The 20,692-nt window shown below is 45.1% G+C and overlaps 1 protein-coding gene across 2 annotated transcripts in view; it reads left to right on the top strand.

Annotated features, from left to right (window-relative positions):
* The window catches only part of PRKCQ (protein kinase C theta), a 92,938-nt gene that overhangs the window by 6,306 nt on the left and 65,940 nt on the right, over positions 1-20,692 (top strand). Inside the window, exons 2-4 of one of the 2 annotated variants that reach the window (XM_034764435.1) lie at positions 14,842-15,003; positions 15,095-15,246; positions 18,610-18,735. In XM_034764435.1, the coding sequence (XP_034620326.1) occupies positions 18,618-18,735 (118 nt within the window). In that variant the 5' untranslated portion in view covers positions 14,842-15,003; positions 15,095-15,246; positions 18,610-18,617. The remainder of the gene's footprint in view (positions 1-14,841; positions 15,004-15,094; positions 15,247-18,609; positions 18,736-20,692) is intronic. The other variant, XM_034764444.1, reaches the window with a different exon arrangement.

Genomic DNA, 20,692 nt, shown 5'->3' with positions numbered 1-20,692 from the left:
TGGGTGAATACCCACTTCGTCAGACGTATTCACCCACGAAAGCTTATGCTCCGATACGTCTGTTAGTCTATAAGGTGCCACAGGACTCTTTGTCGCTTTTTACAGATCCAGACTAACACAGCTACCCCTCTGATAATTGGGATGGAAAAGGGAAAAGAAGAAAAAGGAGGATGACAGCAGTAGGAATGCAAGGTTGCATATATTTTTAACTAAGGTCCTGACCCTGCAACTCCTTGTGCGTGGGTAGGCTGTGACTCCACATGGACATAGCAGTCTGCTCAGATGTAAGATGATGCATGATCAGGACCTAAGTGTACAAATGTCGTTTGTTTATTTGTTTTTAATAAGATGAGTGAATAAGAGACACTAAATAATAGAGCGAAGTGTGATTTTCAGCATGGAAAATTTTGACTTGGCAAAAAAAATAATCAAAAACTGAAATATTTTGATTCTGAAGTGCTGCCACAGTGCCTCATGGTAGTTGTCGTTCGCTGCCTCATGCTACCATTCTCCTCTATAAAACGGGCTCCCTACGTGAGGGGATGCAGTTGCATCATGGAAGTCCCAGGCTGTAGTGCATCCTGGAAGATGTAGTCCAACTGGAGAGCCTGCCCCAAAGAAGGAGAGTGGGGAAATGAGGAAGCTGAACTACAACTCCCATGAGGCACCATGATGGGATATCTTGAAATATTTTGATTTCCAGGCATTTGTTTTTTCAATGAAAAATGTAAATTTTCCATAGAAGAAAGGCACTTTTCAGGGAAAAAATGTGTAGAGTTGGGTCTCAGAAAGGGATTTGAAGGACAGGGGAATGGCCAGGGGAGGCCATATGATCCAAGCATATGGGGCAGCATGGGAGGTGTGAGAATGTTCATGGGAGAAATGGGTGAAAGAGGCTGCCATAATTGAGTACGATCAACAAGTCATTACTATGGTGATGGGTGGCCGTATTAAACCCAGAGAGAGAGAGAGAGAAGAGGGAGTCGGGGGAGAACTGGTGTAATGCTCCCCCAGGGTTCTGAGGCATCTCACCACCACCTGCCCTTGTGAAGGGTTGTGTCTATGCCTGCGGTGGATCAGCTCCCTAAAACCAACAGTTTTTGGCAGCACAAGCACTGCCTTCCCTGCGTCCACAAGCCTCACTCTCTCCGGGCAGGTATTAAAAGGCACTCACCAACCCCCAAGTCCTCGGAGCATTGCCTGCAGTGTCCAGCCCCCTTTTCACTGAACACTCACAGAATTACCCGGCCTGTTGTTCCCAAAGGAATAGCACACACCAGCTTATAAGATTCAACTCAGGATCATCACTTTGCTTAACACCACAGCACTGAGGTATATTTGTAGTGAAAACAAGAATAAGTTTATTATCAAAGAACAGCGATTCAAGTGAAAGTGGATTAGAATATTGGAAACAAATGGTTACATATAAAACAAAATCGTAACACCCTTTCTAAAGACTACATTTAACTAACAGGTTAACATTCTGTCTAAAGAAGTCTATCGCTTCCGAAGTTCTCTTCAGCGTGTTTGACCAAGCCTGATTGAGACCTCTTTTTCATGAAGCAAAACTGCTGTCCTTTTCGTCCCCAGTCAAGGGTGCCCATGTGTCTTCTCTGCCCCCCCCAAATATAGTCAAGAAAACCTTTGATGTGCATCTCCAGACAGGGTTTCCTCCCCTCTGCTGTGCTACTCGTCCTGAGACAGGGCAGGTCTACACTAATGCTTATTTTGATATAACTTATGACATAACTTACACCAACCTGGTGTGGACAACGCTGTGTCGGTGGGAGATGCTCTCCCGCTGACATAGCTACCACCATTCGGGGTGGTGGAGTAATTATGCCCCTGTAGTGATTCTAGGGTAGACTAGCCCTTAGAGTCTTTCCACAATCTTTCATCTGCCTTTAGTTCAGACTGCTGATGGGAAATCCATTGTGAAAGAGACAATACTCAGTTTACATGTAAACACATAGGTAGAGCTAGATCTCTTGTCTGACAGGAAACCTGTTATTTTACCTTTGCCAGTGGCCCGTGCCTTGAGACAGACTTTAAGAACATATTTTAAATGTTTATACATAACTCCTTAAACAGTTTCTGTACATAAATTTCACAATGACACTGATGACCAGTGTGATGCCAGCTTTTATTTGAGACCTCACATGCGTACATATCCGACCCAGGAGATCCCTGCACTGCCCATTGCACTCCCTTGCCCATGGACACTAATAGGTTCTTGGGTCACAGCTGGTCATAATGCAGTGAGATTAGAGACTGGATAAGTATATTGTCAATGGATACTCTGGTATTGAGGACCATCCAAGTACCTACATAGATGGTATATCTTCTTTGTGCTGAAAGGTAAAAGACCACCCATAGCCTAGACATTCCGTTCCAGAGTAAACAAACATGGAGGTGCAGCAGAATGTGCTTTTTCAGGCCATGAAGCGCAGTTCTTTCCATGTTTGTGTTATAGCACCAGGCACTGTCTGTAAAGAAAAATAAACCAAGTCCAGTCGACACAAGCCTCTCAGCCAGTAAGTGCAAGACCTATATGGCATTTGATTATTTTGACCATTTCTGCATCATTCTCAGCATGCACGTTAGCTCAGAGCACGTCTGTAATGTTGTACTTCTCCACCATGGGGAGCCGGGGCAGTTTAATGTGTGCGTATACAGATCACAGCACCTTCATTGAATTGCTGATGCCGGCTTAGGACACCTGGGGTTTTTTAAGGGTCAGGTAATAAAGTAGTCTGATGATTTATGGGGAAATATAAACCAGCTAAGAAACTTGCTCAGAGTTTAGGCCAGATCCTAAGATCCTTCCTCAGATTCTACTCACTCCTTATTCAAGTGTAACGCTGACTGTCTACAGGCAGGATTGAACCGGGGATCTCTGGAGCTGAGTGCATGAGCCTCTAGTACATGAGCTAAAAGCCAACTGGCCATTAGTGAAGGCTGTAGGGCAGACTCATTTTATCTCTCTCTCTAAGTGGTCTCGGTGCCACTAGATTGGACGGAACACCACACCCAGGAGGTGTGTGGGTTACACAAGCAAACTTCCAGTGGTTTCCTTGCTCAGTAATGACCACAGGATTTAGCCCCTTTACTAATTATAACCATATATCACAACCTATCCCAGGGGTCAGCAACCTTTCAGAAGTGGTGTGCCGAGTCTTCATTTAGTCACGCTAATTTAAGGTTTCGTGTGCCAGTAATACATTTTAACATTTTTAGAAGGTCTCTTTCTATAAGTCTATAATATAGAACTAAACTATTATTGTATGTAAAGTAAATAAGGTTTTCAAAATGTTTAAGAAGCTTCATTTAAAATTAAATTAAAATCCAGAGCCCCCTGGACCGGTGGCCAACACCTGGGCAGTGTGAGTGCCACTGAAAATCAGCTTGTGTGCCGCCTTTGGCACGCGTGCCATAGGTTGCCTGCCCCTGACCTATCCACAGTGCAGCTCTTTCTAATGTCAACTCATGGTCCCACTGAAGTCTCCCAGATTCTATGCTCAGATAGTACAGTGACGAGCACAGTATAAGAACCTGTGTAGAACAGAATAGAATATTAAACCTCCCACCGATTCAATGGGACCAGGTTTTGGCTCACGGAGAATTGCACAGGTGGGTGGATCATGTAACCTTTACTCAGCTACGCTTATAGATTTAAGGCCCAATGGGCCTGATTTTGGTCTCAGAATGACTTGTTGGCTTTGGTGGAATTGCTCCTAACTTAGACTGGTGTAAAAAAAGATCACAGTCAAGCCCAACATGCAGGGTGACTTTTGCCCTAATCCAAATGTAGGGTCAAATTCTGCTGTCAGAAACACACATGTAACTCCCATCAACCTCAATGGAAAGCTGTGCGTCCATAACTGCGAAGCCAAATTTGGCCCTTAGACTGGTTTCTAAATAGCCTGCCCAGCAAGATGTTTTTCATTTTTAACCTATTAAAAATATAAATGGTACCAGGCCAAATTTTGCTAAGTTTCCCTGGTGTAAATCTATAGGGACGCCGCTGAAATGAACAGGCTTGCTCTGAATTTATAGAGCTGTGATAGAACTCAGAATTTGGCCTTTTCCTTTAAAGAGCACCACATATGATGAAACAATGCATAACGATCAAGGGTGAAATCTGGGCCTGTTAAAGTCAATGGCAAAACTCCTGTTGACTTCAATGGGGCCAGGATTTCATCCCAAGATTTTAAGATATAAATTTGGTGTGTTTGCGGGTTTTTTTAACATGCTGCATTAGCATGATGCTGCTTTGGCTCTTCTGTGCACCAATGGGCCTGATTCTCCTCTGATGTAAATTACACCCATGTAAATCAGGAATCACTCTGTGGAAGTCAATGATGGGGAAGAATCGGGGCCAGTCGGAGGAGAGTCAGGTGCAAAAAGAACAGGTTGAGGCTTATGCAGATTTGTATTGGTGTGTGAATGGAATTTAAGCAAGGCCGTACTGTGGCTGCCTGTAAAAATCAAATAAAGGCCCAAGTACTACGATGGGAAACACCATTATATGCCCAAAAGGGTGAAAAAGAACCAGGGCTGGAATTTAGCCAGGCCTAGGTTTTCCCTTTCCTTCCCCTCCTGCACTAAAGAGCACTGTTTCTCTTTAGATCTATCACATTAGTAAACTAGCGAACACCCACCCTCTAGCTTCCTTTTTCAGCCACTTCCACCCACCCATCTCCCTCATTTTTTCCCCTGTGTTTAAAAATACAGAAAGGGAAAGAAAAAAAAGTACTGGCCCTAGGAGTGAAAACTGTAACAATTAGTAAAGACACCACTTAAGCCAATATGCTTAGAATCCTCAAAGTCCGAGAGGCGAAAAAGACCCATTCCGTGATTTACCCCATGCTCCTGCCTAAGCAGAATTGTTCCCTACTGTGTATTTTTCTAGTGTATTGTCCCATCTGTATTTAAATGTGTTGGTGCTTCCTTCACTCTAATAGATCTGACTGTCAGGAAATTCATTCTTAGAGTCAGCCTAAATTTTCTGTTTCCCAGTTATAACCTCCTATGTGTTCTTACACTTCCTTGGTGTTTAAGAATCTGAAATAAATAGAAACAAAGAGGAGTCCTTGAGGCACCTTAGAGACTAACAAATGTATTTGGGCATAAGCTTTTGTGGGCTAAAACCCACTTCATCAGATGCATGGAGTGAAAAATACAGTAAGCAGTATATATATATAGATAGATAGATAGATAGATAGATACAGCATGTGAAAAAATGGGAGTTGCCTTACCAAGTGGGGGGGTCAGTGTTAACCAATTAAGGTGGAAGTGGCCTATTCTCAACAGTTGATAAGAAGGTGTGAGTATCAGTAGAGGGGAAATTACTTTTTGTAGTGACCCAGCCACTCCCAGTCTTTATTCAGGCCTAATTGGACGGTGTCCAGTTTGCAAATTAATTCCAGTTCTGCAGTTTCTCATTGAAGTCTGTTTTTGAAGTTTTTTTGTTGAAGAATTGCCTCTTTTAAGTCTGTTACTGAGTGACCAGGGAGACTGAAGTGCTCTCCTACTGGTTTTTAATGTTACAATTCTTGTTGTCTGATTTATGTTCATTTATTCTTTCTGGATTGCCTGAGTGCATCACGATCACCCGTGAGTAACCACAGATGCTATTTGGACAATTCATTGTACAGTAAGAATGGGATCATACTATACAAGTAAAGTAAAAGTTTGTGCTGCTAAGGTGAAATTCACCCCGTTATGAACCCTGAAGATCCTGGGCAAGGCTCTTCATATCACAAAATCCTGAGATATGCTGTGTAGGGGTGGGGTGGATGTGCCCTACATAGGCCAGCATAGAGGGGGGTGCAAGAAGAAGGCCAGAAGAGAAGCCACTGCATGGGTGACAGCCTTGATCCGGTACCTCCAAGGGACACAGAAGGGCAGTGGAAGCTGTTCTAGCCCATGGACTGACACAGCCATGCAGTGACCCCCCTGCGAGTTGGCAGTAGGTCGTAGCTGCTTGATCTTTGCTTAGTTCTTCACAGAGGATGAAACTCACCTGCGGAAAGCTCACACTTTTAGGAGGGAACGTGACAAAGTGCCTAATTCTCGCCATCCCGGACTGAATGTAATACCCTAGATCTTAATTTTATATTGGATTCTTTTATCCAGTTTGTATCCCACCATACTCGGTTCAGGTCACAGAGGAAAATAAGGGCAGAAAGAGAGAGAGAGACATTTGTGGGTATGGATAAAGGAGAAGAGATATCTCTTCAGCTGACATGAGCTGGAAAATGGGCAAAGCAGAGAGCTACAGGGAGGTTGTTCAGAAGGATCTGCCGTGGTCAGATGTGAGACTGTGCGAGGGGAAAGAAAGGAGGCCAGTGTTAACTAGACAGGGAGCTGTGAATCGGGCTACAAAAGGGTTTCATAAACAATGAATGCCACTTTTAACCGGACCCTGGAATGAGTGGGGAGCTGATGGAGTTGTTGATGGATGGGATTGATGTGTTAAGAATGTAAGAAAGCAGACAGAATTCTAGAGTCTGGAGAGCTTGGGAGCTGGAAAGCCAGAGAGAAGGGCATTGCAATAGTAATGACAAGAGAAGATGCAGATACAGGCGAGGACCTCAACAGGACCTCAACGTCATGGCAGCGATGCAGCCAGGAAACTTTGTGGAGGTGATTTGTAGATATAGGAGGAGAGCTCAAAGTCAAAGCTATGGGCAATAGAGACCTATGGGAGACCTTAGCTGAGGATGGAGATAAAGAGTGTGGAGTTCTGTGAAGGGATGCTCCTCTTGCCCAAGAGAAATGCGTCTGCCTTTAAGATAATTAGCTGAAGGGAGTAGAGATGAAACCACAAGGCACCTGGCCAAGTGAAAGTGGACAAGATTGAATGAGTGAAGGTACTAAATGATAGAATAATTGAGTCTCAGCAATGCAAAAGTATTCAGTAATCCTAGGCTAGATGCTCGGCTGGTTCAAGGACTCTTGTACAGAGGATACAGGTTTCCTGGCAGGTGTGAGGTGGGGAAAGGGTAGAACATGACAGTCCCAGGGGATGTTCTTGAGGTGACCCTGTGTTCTGTCAGTCTGCCTTCAATTTGATCAGCTAGCTGGCCGGCAGCACCCTGAGGTGTCCATTTTGCAGGGCATTACAAAAACTGGGACAAAACACTGTGGACAGGTCGTGAAAACAGGGACAGTCCCAGACTAAAACAGGGCCTAAAATTAGGCTCTTTAATCCTAGTTTAGGCTCCTAAATAAGCATACCGGAGTACTAAAATATGGATTTCAGCTCCTCTGTGTGATAATCTTGGTCCCACTTTTCAGGAATACATGGTCACCTTAAGCATGTCCATTATCTAACTACTGTGCCTGATTTGTGGGTGAGATCAGGGAGCTAGAGGTCCATATTTCTGTCCAGAATTAAGTGTGGGTTCAACACTGGGCCTGCAAAATGGAGGACTTTTAAACATCAAGCCCATCTTATTTCTCCCCCCACCCTTGCATTTTCTTTTGCTTTTGATTGAGAGTGAAAAAAAAAATACAGAAGCCGGTGTGGGCAGGAAGTGCTATGAAATAGATGCCACTCTGACTTAAGGTGGTTAGATATTGGTTAAGGCAAAACTCCAGCTGTGTCATTTTTTTTAAAAGTAAACACAGCAGGAAGTCTGTTAACCAATACCAAAATCTTATAGAAATACAGGAACCACCAGGTTAACGAACAAGACAACAAAAGGGCGAAAGGTACTACAGTTGTATCTCAGTGTAAGAGATTTCCCTCATCACTATATGGAATGCAACTGCTGTTAAAAAGCCTTATGAAAAGATCCACCATCCGGTCAAATTTTCTTAGAAGAAAACTAAGACCATGAGAAATATTTTAATGAAAAAAAAAATGCAGTGGAAATAGTTCTTTTTAGACAATTAAATATTCCCCTGTGGTTTTTGCCACCCAGATGTTGCAGCACTGGGGTAATGCAGGACGTGAAATTAACGACGAACAAAAGCAAACTGACCAGTCAATTTTCCTTATGTGTAGCTGAGAAAAAGGCAAAAAGTAAACAAGCAGCAGAAATGGAGGAGCGTAAATCTAGTGTTTGTACATCTTTCTGTTTGAATAGGTAAGGCTGTGTTGTGTTTAGGGCATCAGAGGTGGCAGTGCATGGAATGATGGCAAGAGAAATGGTTATACAATTGCTTAGTAGACAGGGAATTCGGCAAGGTTTTAGTCACTGAATATCTTTGCAGTTCCCCTATTGCTGTTCCTGGTTTGCCTCTCCCTGGTGTTTGCAGAAGTAGCAGAGGATTCAAACCAGCCTGTAAAAATTACTGGTCTCTAAAGGTAGATTAACTGCTAGAGATGTTCCTATTGCCTATTAGGGAACAAGGCAAGTACCCAGCATCTCGGAAAGATCCCTTTTGCATGGAATAATCCTTATCTTGCAGGAAGTCCATCTCTTGGGGATGAAGAGTATTAATCCTTCCCTTAACATTTCAGTGTCTCTTTAAGGCTGCCAAATACCATTAGACATGTCTCCAGCTGTCCATTGTTCAACCCCTGAGCTCTGTCTCTCCTTCATCTGTAGTGTGGGCTGAAGCCTCAACTGCAGTATCTGCCTAGTTACATTAACGTCACTGGACCTAATTTAAACCAGCTGGGAATTTGGCTCAGTCTAGGAGCTGTGTCTCTTCTTTGTCACACAACAAGCATTAGATTAATGTAATATACAGGACGTCGCACTGGGTGATCTAACGAACCTTCTGGCCTTAAGCTCTATGACGTCACATGAGCATGGTGGAGTCCAAATAATCCAGTTTACTAGCCTGATATAGCATGCAAGGCCTAGCTACCTTCATACCTTGCTGCTCTGGCAGATCTCTAAACATAGAACACAGAGACCATCACTAGATGCTTCACAAACAGCGGCGGCTCCAGGCACCAGAGCTCCAAGCGCGTGCCTGGGGCGGCAAGCCGCGGGGGGCACCCTGCCAGTCCCTGCAAGGACGGCAGTCAGGCAGCCTTTGGTGGCTTTACTGCAGGAGGTCCGCCGGTCCCGCGGATTGGGTGGCAATTCGGCAGCGGGTACGCCGAATCCGCGGGACCGGGGACCTCCCGCAGGCATGCCGCCGAATCCGCGGGACCGGGGACCTCCCGCAGGCATGCCGCCGAATCCGCGGGACCGGGGACCTCCCGCAGGCATGCCGTCGAATCCGCGGGACCGGGGACCTCCCGCAGGCATGCCGCCGAAGGCAGCCTGCCTGCCATGCTTGGGGCAGCAAAAAAGCTAGAGCCGCCCCGTCCACAAACTATTTAAAGGGAAATTACCCATCTCCTGAATGCTCCAATGGGCTGCTCTGAACCCTGTACCATCTTTTCCACATGGCAGAAGCATTCAGTGCATTTTCTGGCTGAACTGTATACAGATCAGTGGGGGTGTTGGCCTGGTGCTGAGTTAGGAATCCCCTAGGTGTGGGAATCAAATTTGATTGTAAACTTTTTGGAGGTCTTCACCTCATAGAGTCTCATTCTGTAACATTCCCATAAGTGACAACTGGCTCCCCTCCACTCCCTCTCACTCCTCCTCCACCCCAGGGCCGGCTTTATGACCCGCGGGGCCCGATTCCAATACCCGGCGGCGGTCCGGGGCTTCGGCGACACTTCGGCGGCGGGGGGTCCGCTCTGGGTCTTCCGCGGTAATGAAGGACCCCCCCGCCGCCAAAATGCCGCTGAAGACCCCCGGAGCGGGGCCCTCTTAGGCGCAGGGCCCGATTCCAGGGAATCGGCTTAAAGCCGGCCCTGCTCCACCCCTCTAAGCCACTGACTGCAAATTCTATGGCTGGCTGTGGAGAAAGGGGAAATTAGATAGCTATTCCAATTCCCTTTCGGCCCTCCTCCCACTGCCCAAGGCAGTCTGAAAAAGGGACTGTCCCACCCAAAATGCTTTCAGATGTTCTCTTTATAAAAATATTGTTTTTAGCTCTTGTGCACTACCGGTCGATGTATACCCCTACAATGAAAATGACAGAAGGGAATTATTTACAGATGTTCGCTCCTGAATTTCAGGACAGAGAGAGAGAAAATTTGGCCCTGATCCTGCAAGGATTTATGCATGTGCTCATAGGCTCCGACTTTTCAAAGGCTCCCACTCTACCCCTTTCCCCAAGGCCCCACCCCTGCCCCTTGCTCCTCCCCACTCCCTCCCAGCCTCCTTGCACACTGCAAAAATAGCTGATTGCGATGGGCGGGAGGCGCGGGAAGGGAAGGGGAGATGCTGATTGGCAGGACCTGCCAGTGGGTGGGGCGCTGGGGGTGGGTGGGAGCTGATAGGAGGGCTGCCAGTGGGTGCTCAGCACCCACTATTTTTTCTGCATGGGTGCTCCAGTCCCGGAGCACCCATGGAGTCCGCGTTATGCTCATGTACTCATCTTTATTCACTGGAAGTAATCCCGTTGAACTCAGTTTGGGAGCCCAGAAGTCACGGGACTACTCTTGGTGTGTAAAGTTATGCATGTGTCCAAGTGTCTTTCAGCTGGGAAGCATCCCTTTGAGAGTTACATTTTTCACCTACAATACCGGCTCCTCTATCTGTTTGTGGTCACAGATGAGAAAGCTAAAGGCACAAATACTTAGTTTTTTGCAGCTGTCATTTTGCCAGTAAAAGGGAGCTAATTTATGCCATATCAATATGGCTGAAAATAGATCCCATCCTCTCCACAAACTGTGAGTTTAGTTACTGAAAAAAGAGCTGAACTGTTTAAAATCTCCCCTCGGGTAGACCTTGATTCAGCAAAACACTTCAGCACATGCTTAAACCCCTCAGAAGTCAACCATGCTAAGGCCTGGTCCACATTAACCCCCCATTTTGAACTAAGGTACGCAAATTCAGCTACGTTAATAACGTAGTCCAAACTTACTGCGGGTCCAGACGCGGCAGGCAGGCTCCCCCGTCGATGCCGCGTACTCCTCTCGCCGAGCTGGAGTACCGGCGTCGACGGTGAGCACTTCCGGGATCGATCCAGGATCGATTTATCACGTCTAGACAAGACGCGATGAATAGATCCCAAAAGATGGATTGCTTACCGCTGAACCCGGAGGTAAGTGTAGACCTACCCTAAGTGTGTGATTATGTGCTTTGCTGAATAAGGGCCTTAGTCTGTACATTCCATGCTGTTCAAGTTCATTTGCTTAAGACCATGAAGTGTATTGCTTCCTAATATAGTCAAGAAAGAGTTGCCCTTCCTATTTTCCCAGGTGTGAGGGGCTGTGGTAGGAGACAGGGGCCAAGGCACCTGCCTCAAACAGCAGTGCATATGCCCAGAAGCAGAAACTTAGGCACCAACGCAACTTTTACAGCAAAACTTTAGGTGCCCAGTGAGTTTTGGCACCCATCGGGTTAGGCAGCAGCTGACGGGGGTTTGTGGATTGCAGCGGTCCCTAAAACTGGGACTTAGATGCCAAAGTTCCTTTGTGGATCTGGCCCTTGGTCTCTCTGTGCCTCAATCCCCTTCTTTAAAATGGGGGTAATAGCACGGCCCTAGTTCACCAGGGGGCTGGGAAGATAAATTTGTTAAAGGTTGTGAGGTGCTCAGATAGCATGTTGATAGGCGCCATATAAGTGTCTTAGACACGTCGCCTTACTGTGAGACCTGGGTTTAAATCCCAACTCCGCCACAGACTTCCTGTGTAATGTTGGGTGAGTCACTGAATCCCTTTGTGCTTAGTTCCCCATCTGTGAAATGGAGACTATGGTGCTTCCTTCCCTCTGTCTTCCTTGTTAGCTTAGAGGGTAAGCTCTTCAGGGTCAGGAGCTGCATCTTAATATCGCAACGGGGGCCATTAGGTGCATCTGTCATCTGCCATAGCTACTGCTCTCCTGCACCACGCCATGATATCTGCCAGAGGTCCAGTCCCGTCCAGCTTCAAGCTTTCCGAGTAGTTAATAAAGAAGTATTTTTATATAGGCATTTAGCTACAGAAAATAGGAGGATGTTAGAAGTTGGAGATGAAGCAAAGGATTAGATCATCCAGCCCTCCCCTACGCCAGGACTGGGTATGTACTATATGCCCTCTGCTTTCATCAAGTAATCAGGTGCCCACTCTCTGTCTCCCCCCAGACGCTTCTGTGGGGACTTCACACATTTCTATAAGTCTTACTGGGGAGGAAAAGTAAGCCTGCAGTTATTGTTCTTTATAAAGAAATGTAATAGAAAGCTAGTGCACACAACACAAAAGACTCACGCAGATCCCTGATGAATCCTCCCGCAGATACGATCTGTTTCCTTCAGCTGCAAAGGGCCCATGTCAAATATCCTCTCTCCTTTGCTGATGACTGCTTGATTGCCATGACATTTCAATTTCTAGAACCTCTGAGTGATAGATCAGCTTATGGGAAGTTCCCTGAATATCCCAGTACAGGGCTCCAGTTCTCTATAACTAATATGTGGTAAGAGTCGCTAAAATTGATCATCAATAGAATATAGTCACATGCTGTTGAGGTCAGTTACTGCGCAGCCAACCAGGGCTACAATAAATGCTATTTTCCATTGGAACGGAGGGTTTTCAACTCTCTAGTGGAATACAGACCGTGCTCCTAACGCTGATGGCGTATGAGGGGTGGACCCTAAGTCTGGTACTGATTTGAGATCTGATAACTCTTCAAAACTGATTTTTTCTTTAAACTTTGACCTTTGCTGTCAACATGTTGGACCATGTTCATTGCTAAAGTAATTGCATCACTTCAGGGGATTACACTAGTGATGAATTTAGCCCAATACTTTTCACCTAAATGAAGTTTTTCTAAATATTTGAGAAAATGATTTAGTTGCATTTGGGGTATTTCTGTGCCAAGACGATATAGAACAATATTTAGATTGCTTTGTTGATTTTCATGCTCAAAGATTCCCAAAGTGCTGTATTACACTTTTTAATCATAAGAACGGCCATACTGGATCAGACCAAAGGTCCATCTAGCCCAGTATCCTGTCTTCTGACAGTGGCCAATGCCAGGTGCTTCAGAGGGAATGAACAGAACAGGTTATCATCAAGTGATCCATCCCCTGCCATCATGCAGTGACAGTAAGCCAGGGCTGCTCAGCATGGGGTCAGTGGACCACTTAATGGTGATCAAAGCCCTTCCTGAGGGTCCACAGAGTGGATTGTTTTGAGAGCCAAACAGTTGGGAATTAGGGTGTTGGGACATGTATCCATTAAGGGATCTTTCTCTTGCCAGGTCATTAGCAGAATGAAAAACATGGAGAGCTGATGGTATAAAGACAGGTTTCAGAGTAGCAGCCGTGTTAGTCTGTATCCGCAAAAAGAACAGGAGTACTTGTGGCACCTTAGAGACTAACAAATTTATTAGAGCATAAGCTTTCGTGGACTACAGCCCACTTCTTCGGATGCATATAGAGTGAAACATATATTGAGGAGATATATATACACACATACAGAGAGCATGAACAGGTGGGAGTTGTCTTACCAACTCTGAGAGGTATAAACAAATGCAAAGTGGAACCAAACTCCTGCTGTGCTATTTATACAACAGACTCATCTCCTCACTCCAAGTGGGCAGAGTCAGCCTCTAAGGAGACGGGTTTCTACTTACTTCATATTTGAACAGGCATGAGCGGACGATTGCAGCCGTTTTGAGTGTCAGCCCCAGGCTGTCTTCAGGGTCCTGTTAGCTTGCCCTGATGCCCATTACTTGGCACAGGCATTTATATTTACATCTTGCTGCCAGAATTCCTCAGGTTATTTTTTTCCCCTCACAGTTTAGGTAGGCCTCTTATTTCAGGGGGGTAGGAAATGTTCGAATAGTTGAAGACAAAGAAAGAAGAACAATGCATTTGTTTCTTGTGGGGAGACGACTATCTATTTGGATTGGGTTTTGCCATCAATCCAGGCTAAGTCCTCTTCCTGATGCCCCACCTGCTTTAATATCATGGACCCCTCCCCTAATAAGTAACTTTGGAGGGGGGTTCTACTCACCGGGCTCATGGTGATGCTCCATATCTGTTCCCATCTTGTTTGGTGCCATGCAAACCTATCCAAACCTGGGTCGATAATGAGGATGGCCTCACCAGCTTCCCTCAAGGACCTATCTTTCTAATACTGATGTATCTCCAAGCTGCTGAAGCTAACTCCAGAGATATATCGCCCAAGACCTGAGGAGAGATGGATGGTGCTAATTCCCTGCATTATCCTGCAGTACAGAAACTAATTTCAGATACTCCCTCCTGTGATTTACCCTCCCCAGCAATTCCTGGGAAAACTACAAATCACAGATGCTTCCGAAAATATTTTCTCCTACTTTCGGACAACATCACACACTGAGATCTTGTAGAGAAGCATGTGGGTAGTCTTTTGAAGTGACCTTAGGAGCTTTCGGATTTTCACCTGGCACAGTCTGACCATCATCGGTGCACTGCCTGGGGTCTTATGAAGAACTCATGGAGTTTTCTTTCTCCTAGGCATAAGGCCCCTCTCAAGGTATCCAAAGACTTTCCACTTTCTTAGACATAGTATTTAAGTGCCTGTGTGATTCCTCATAGAGTTCAATCTGTGTCTCAGCCAGATTAGCAGCTACACAAGCTGCCGATCACAGGGTACTTCAGCTAAAATTGGGAGGAGAACCTTCACAATAATGCCAAGCTCGTGGATCGTCCCTATACTGGTGCAACTTATCTGAGAAATCCCTTGACGAACCCCTTAAAAGATCTAGCAGCGAATAAACGCGCCCTATTGCCTGTGCAAGAAAAGAGCAGGTGTCCCAGCCTTCGAAGGTGCTGAGCCATGAGTGTTTGCCCCCAAATCTTGTTTCAATCCCAATCCTAATTGTAGATGTTTGTCTTTATTTTCCAAACCAGGAAGAAGAGGGTTTTACCATATTTAGATGACAAGCGGATCTGCCAGAGGCTAGGGTTGTGGGGGACAGTCATGCATTTACAGAGACTCCTTCTGACTGTTGCAGTCCCCCACTACGTCTGCACAGCGCGGGGGGATGGACTCGCGTCTCTCCAAATTGCCTGGTAAGACGGTCGCCATTCTGGCAATTGGCTGCGGCACGGTTTTGCTCCGACTCCCCCCATTCATTCTCCTTTCTCCCACCTCCTTAAACAGAGAGTCCAGAGTTTTAAAGGCAGCCCAGCCCTAGGAACAGTGACAATGAGAGACAGCCGTGACATTGCTCCATGTTTTCTACAGATGTGATGAAAAGGAAAACCCATCTAGTTAGAGACTGACCTTGTCTAGCAGTAAAATTCCATTTACAGGTAAGAAAAATGGCTTTATTTACCCTATCCTCCTTCGCGTGACCTTTGAGGTCAGCTGGATTGTTTTTGCTGTCCTTAGGCGCACTGGTGGCTGGGTGGTCTCAGGTGTCTGTTCTGGACTATGAGATTTATTTCCACGCATAGTCCCTGAAAGGGCAGGTTTGGCTTTCAGAGCGCAGTGCAAGGTGTATCCTTTTAATCAACGTTGACTGATGCTGGAACTAAGCAGTTCAAAAGGCAGCAGGAGGTTACAGACACAGGGTTTGCCATTTGTGGTCCGTGCGCATGTGTCAATTCTGTTTATTTTAGGCTTTTGTACTGCTGCCCATGACCATATCTGTGCACTTTCTGTGCAAAAATAGATTAGCAATATCAAAATCCCTCCCAGTGACTTTCATACAGTCTCTGGCACGTCTTACTTTTCAGCGTATAAAATGCTCTGCTCGGGAGAGGGTGTTTGTGTGTATAAGTGAGATGTGGTGGTTGTTCTTGTGAATGTTGTTCTGGTTAGGGTGGGAAAACCTTTCTAACGTGAGAAAGTTTTTCAGTGTTTTCTAAGATTGGGCAGACTCTGGATTCAGTTAAACTCTTCTGGAAGTTCAAATCCCCTTAACTGGGAATGCTTTGCCTCCAGCTCTCTCACACTTATTTCTGGGCTTTGTGACCTTCATTGTCCCAGGGAATCACACTGTTTTAGGTGGTTCTTAGATGGAAATTCACTCTCTTATGTTGGTAGGACCTGAGCCATAAATGCACAGGTGTCGACTTTTCAAACTGCCGGGGGGTGCCCCAGGCCCCTCCTCCACTCCGCCCCTGCCCCCAAGCTCCCACCCCTGCCCCACCTCTTCCCAGCCAGTTCTACCCACTCCCCTGAGTGTGCCACATCCTCCCTTCTTCCCGCTCCCTCCCAGCCTCCCTGCATGCCACAAAACAGCTGATTGCTGCGGATGGGAGGTGCGGGGAGGGAGGGGGAGGTGCTGATCCGTGGGGCCCACCAACGGGGTGGAGGCGCTGGGGGAGATGCTGATAGGGGGGCTGCTGGTGGGTGCTCAGCACCCACCATTTTTTCCCCGTGGGTGCTCTAGCCGCAGAGCACCCATGGAGTCAGCGCTTATGCATTAATGGCTCTGACAACTAGATGCAAGGTCTTAAACTGGCAGCTGTAGTGGACTGGGAGACATTGGAGGGGCCAGACCAGAGTCTTGAGCTTTTATATTTTGGATGGGACCTAGATATGACTATGGTGGGCACCCAATAATCTGTAAATAAAGAGTTATTCTGTTGACACGATGATCACTTTGCGATATCTTTTCACTGCAAGCTGTAAAAGCGCTACAAGAGGAGAACAGATAAGTTGCTCTTCGTCTGTATAGTATTTCTTAGTGGCTTAACGTCTCTTAGGCCACATCTACACAACCTAACTTACATCAGCGTGCAGCCGCCTCAGTAACTGCATCGCTTGTGCGTGTCTACACTTGGCTCCTTGTGTCAGTGTACATCCTCACCAGGAGCACTTGTATTGATTGTACTGGGCATTGTTCACATTGGAGAATTGTTCTGAAATCAACAAAACTCAATTCAGTAAAGACAAGTGCAAAGTACTACATTTAGGGAGCAAAATCATTGTACTGGGCATTGTGGGACGGCTCCTGAAAGCCAGTAACAGTGGACATAAGCAACACAGTGTCTATACTGACACTGCGTCGACCTACCTACATTGGCTTTGACTCTACGCCGCCATGGATTGCTGTCAAACTGAGAGGTCATACTAGTGGAGATCTGCTGGGGTCTGTCCTAGATCTGATAATATTTGATGTCTTCATTAATTACTCTGGATAACTGAGTGGAGAGTGTGCTTCTAAAATGTGTAGATGGCACCAAGCTGGGATGGATTGCTAGCACTTTGAAGGATAGGACTGAAATTCAAAAAGACCTTGACACATTGGAGAATTGTTCTGAAATCAACAAAACTCAATTCAGTAAAGACAAGTGCAAAGTACTACATTTAGGGAGCAAAATCAAATGCACAGCCACAAAATGGGGAATAACTGGTTAGTATTGCTGAAAAGGATCTGGGGGGTTATAGTGGATCACAAATTCAATATGAGTCAACAGTATGATGCAGTTCCAAAAAAGGCTAATATCATTCTCAGATGTATTAACAGGAGTGTTATATGTAAGACATAGGAGGTAATTGTCCTGCTTTGCTTGGCACTGGTGAGGCCTCAGCTGTAGTATTGTGTCCAATTCTGGGCACCACATGTTCTGAAAGATGTGGAGAAATTGAAGAGAATCCAGAGGAGAGCAACAACAATAAGTGATTTAGAAAACCTGACCTATAAGGAAAAGTTAAAAAAGCTGGGCATGTTTAATCTTGAAAAAAGAAGTCCAAGAGGGGGGTTTGATACCAGTCTTTGAAAATGTTAGGGGCTGTTATAAAGAGGACGGTGATCAATTGTTCTCCATGTTCACTGAAAGTAGGAAAAGAAGTAATGACTTGATGTGCAGCAAAGGAGATTTAGGTTAGATATTGGGAAAATCTTTCTAACTATACGGATAATTAAGCACTGGAATAGGGTTCCAAGGGAGCTTGTGAAATCCCCGTCACTGGAGGATTTTTAAGAGCAAATTAGACAAACATATGTCAGGTCTAGGTTTGCTTGGCCCTGCCTCAGTGCAGGGGGTGGATTAGAGGTTCCTTCCAGCCCTACATTTCTGTGAATCTATGATTCCATTAGTGTTCTCCTCCCTGACCCTGCAAAAAGATCTGGCTCCAATGAGCAGAATTTTCACTTCAAAGGTTAATAAATTGCCAATAAATAAGTGTCAGCTACCCAATGATGCCTGGCATCATTTCCACGTTGCATATAAATAGTGCTTCAATTTTTCACAGCGTCATGTTTCACTTTCAGGTTTCCAATAGACTGGTGTTCCCAAAACTCAGTGTTTCCCCACAATGTTCTGTTTTGTGAGCGTGTGACTGCACATGAACTACAGGAGAGGTTATCCCATGAATATGACTTGGTTTCACTATTGCTGTAGTTCCAATGTGTGGTTATATGTGAGCTGGTGTTGAATCAGTGGTACTCTGAAGCCAGCTGAGTGCATTTCCAGCAAATGCCTTGTGACCGGTTAAGTCACACCTTGAAATCAACACATCTGGTTACGTTACCTCACCCATGCGTAGTCTCATGACTGTTTTGTGCTAGTCAAGCAACTTGCTAGGCAGAAGAGGAAATTATAGAGCCCCTTTTCAGATGGATAAGTAGCTGCTAGTTTGCCCCCCGACTACCAGTGATGGTAGTTAAAACAAAGGGAATTTTTAGACTCCCCCAAATATCATTTCTCTTTTCCTCGACACAGGATCTGTCATGTCACCCTTTCTTCGGATTGGCTTATCAAACTATGACAGCGGCCCCTATCTGCCATCACAAGGGGAGGTGATTAATCCTTATTGTGCGGTGATGGTCAAAGAAGCAGAGGAAACAGGTAAGCATATACATGCTAAGATATACATGTTATGTGGCTGTTATAGATGTGTGCCTCTCTGCATTGCTACTTGTGCGTAAAACGTGTGCTGAGATACTTATGAGCATTCCTAGCATCTTTTAATAACAAATTTTAAAAACGATAGTATTCCGTAGAATAATTCCTCCATCGTGCACGGCTTGGCTGGGCTCAATGAGGCCTTCAAAACCATGATGTTTTAAAAATGTAGCCTAGAAAAGTCCTCATCTTTACTGTGGGCTCATGGGTACTGAGGCTATAGATCCCAGCATGCATTGCTCCAGAATTAGCTGAGCCAAGTCACATTTCATTTTTATTCAAATTAGGTGCAAATTGCCTGGGTGTCTCTGAGATACAGCAGTATAACTTAAAACGTTCATTCCATTTTTAGAGCTACAGCCAGGTGCAACCATTTCGCTGTTTGAAGAAGCCTGGGAAATCTCTCTCAAACAGGCAGAATCGTTCAAAACTGAATGAACTGTTTAGCATAATCACTGCCCTGTATAAGATATATTTTTGAGGGGATTTTACACTTAGGTATGAAGAGAAAACACTAGAGTAGCCGGTTTTCCAGCTCCAAATGCATGCATTGTTACAGTTTTGATAGTGGAATGACTAACTGGAGAGAGTCCAGCAGAGGGCAATGAAAATGATCAGGGGGCTGGGGCACATGACTTACGAGGAGAGGCTGAGGGAACTGGGCTTATTTAGTTTGCAGAAGAGAAGAGTGAGGGGGGAATGGAGGATGGAGCTCAGCTGTTCTAAATGATGGCAGATGACAGAACAAGAAGCAATGGTCTCAAGTTGCAGTGGGGGAGGTCTAGGTTGGATATTAGGAAAAACTATTTCACTAGGAGGGTGATGAAGCATTGGAATGGGTTACCTAGGGATGTGGTGGAATCTCCATCCTTAGAGGTTTTTAAGGCCCGGCTTGACAAAGCCCTGGCTGGGATGATTTAGTTGGGGTTGGTCCTGCTTTGAGCAGGAGATTGGACTAGATGACCTTCTGAGGTCTCTTCCAACCCTAATATTCTATGATTCTATGATTCTTTGACTTATATAGGCCATAGTGCTGAAACCATTTTCACACGTATTTAAGCATGAGAACCATCCTAATGAGATTACTCACAAGTGTAAAGTTATTCGCATCCATAAGTATTTGCAAAATCAGGTCATAATTATTGTTCAAGAATTTCTTGTATTTACTGTTGCATTTGACCATTATTTATTTTAATCATTAGACTAATTGCTGGCCACTGCCTACCATGCTGACCATTGTCTCATTATTTCCTTGCATTCCCCCATCTGCCTGTATCCATCTGTGGTCTCTTGCCTTGTACTTAGATTGCAAGCTTTTGGGGGTAGGAACCATCTTTTTAAGTTCTGTTTGTACAGCACCTAGCACAATGGGATCCTGGTCCACAACACGGGCTCTGAGATGCTACAATAATAAATAATAATAATTCAGGTGACTGTCTTAGAAATCAACCAGCCTGAGGAGTCTCTTTATATCACAAGCCCTGCAGGGTGTTACAGCAGTTAGTAAAAGAAGATTTTTATACTTTTAAAACAATTAATTCAACAGTTGACTGTGGGATGGGTTTTTTTAAGAAAATGTGGACTATGTTTGTTTAGACAGTATTAAAATTGACCCTTTCATAATATATTTTAAACGATTTTGGAAAATGTAGGGATATCAATCCATGTAGGTGGAAAACAATGGATGCCACCAGATCCTTAGGATCTTAAAACTCACAGCTTTGATTGAAAGCAATACTTTCTCATTATGCTTTATTTGTAGCGGGGTGTAACTTTATTTGTGGCTCCTTTAAAGGTGAATCCTTTAAAGGAGCCACAACTCAGACTGAAGCCTCTGTCAGTTGAGAAGGGAATAAAATAAATTTGGGGAATCTTGATTTATTCCATTAGAGAAGACTCT

The sequence above is a fragment of the Trachemys scripta genome, chromosome 1 (assembly GCF_013100865.1).
Source record: "Trachemys scripta elegans isolate TJP31775 chromosome 1, CAS_Tse_1.0, whole genome shotgun sequence".
NCBI lineage: Eukaryota > Metazoa > Chordata > Testudines > Emydidae > Trachemys > Trachemys scripta.
The sequence above is the reverse complement of the archived record's forward strand: the minus strand, read 5'-3'. Positions and strand labels throughout refer to the sequence as shown.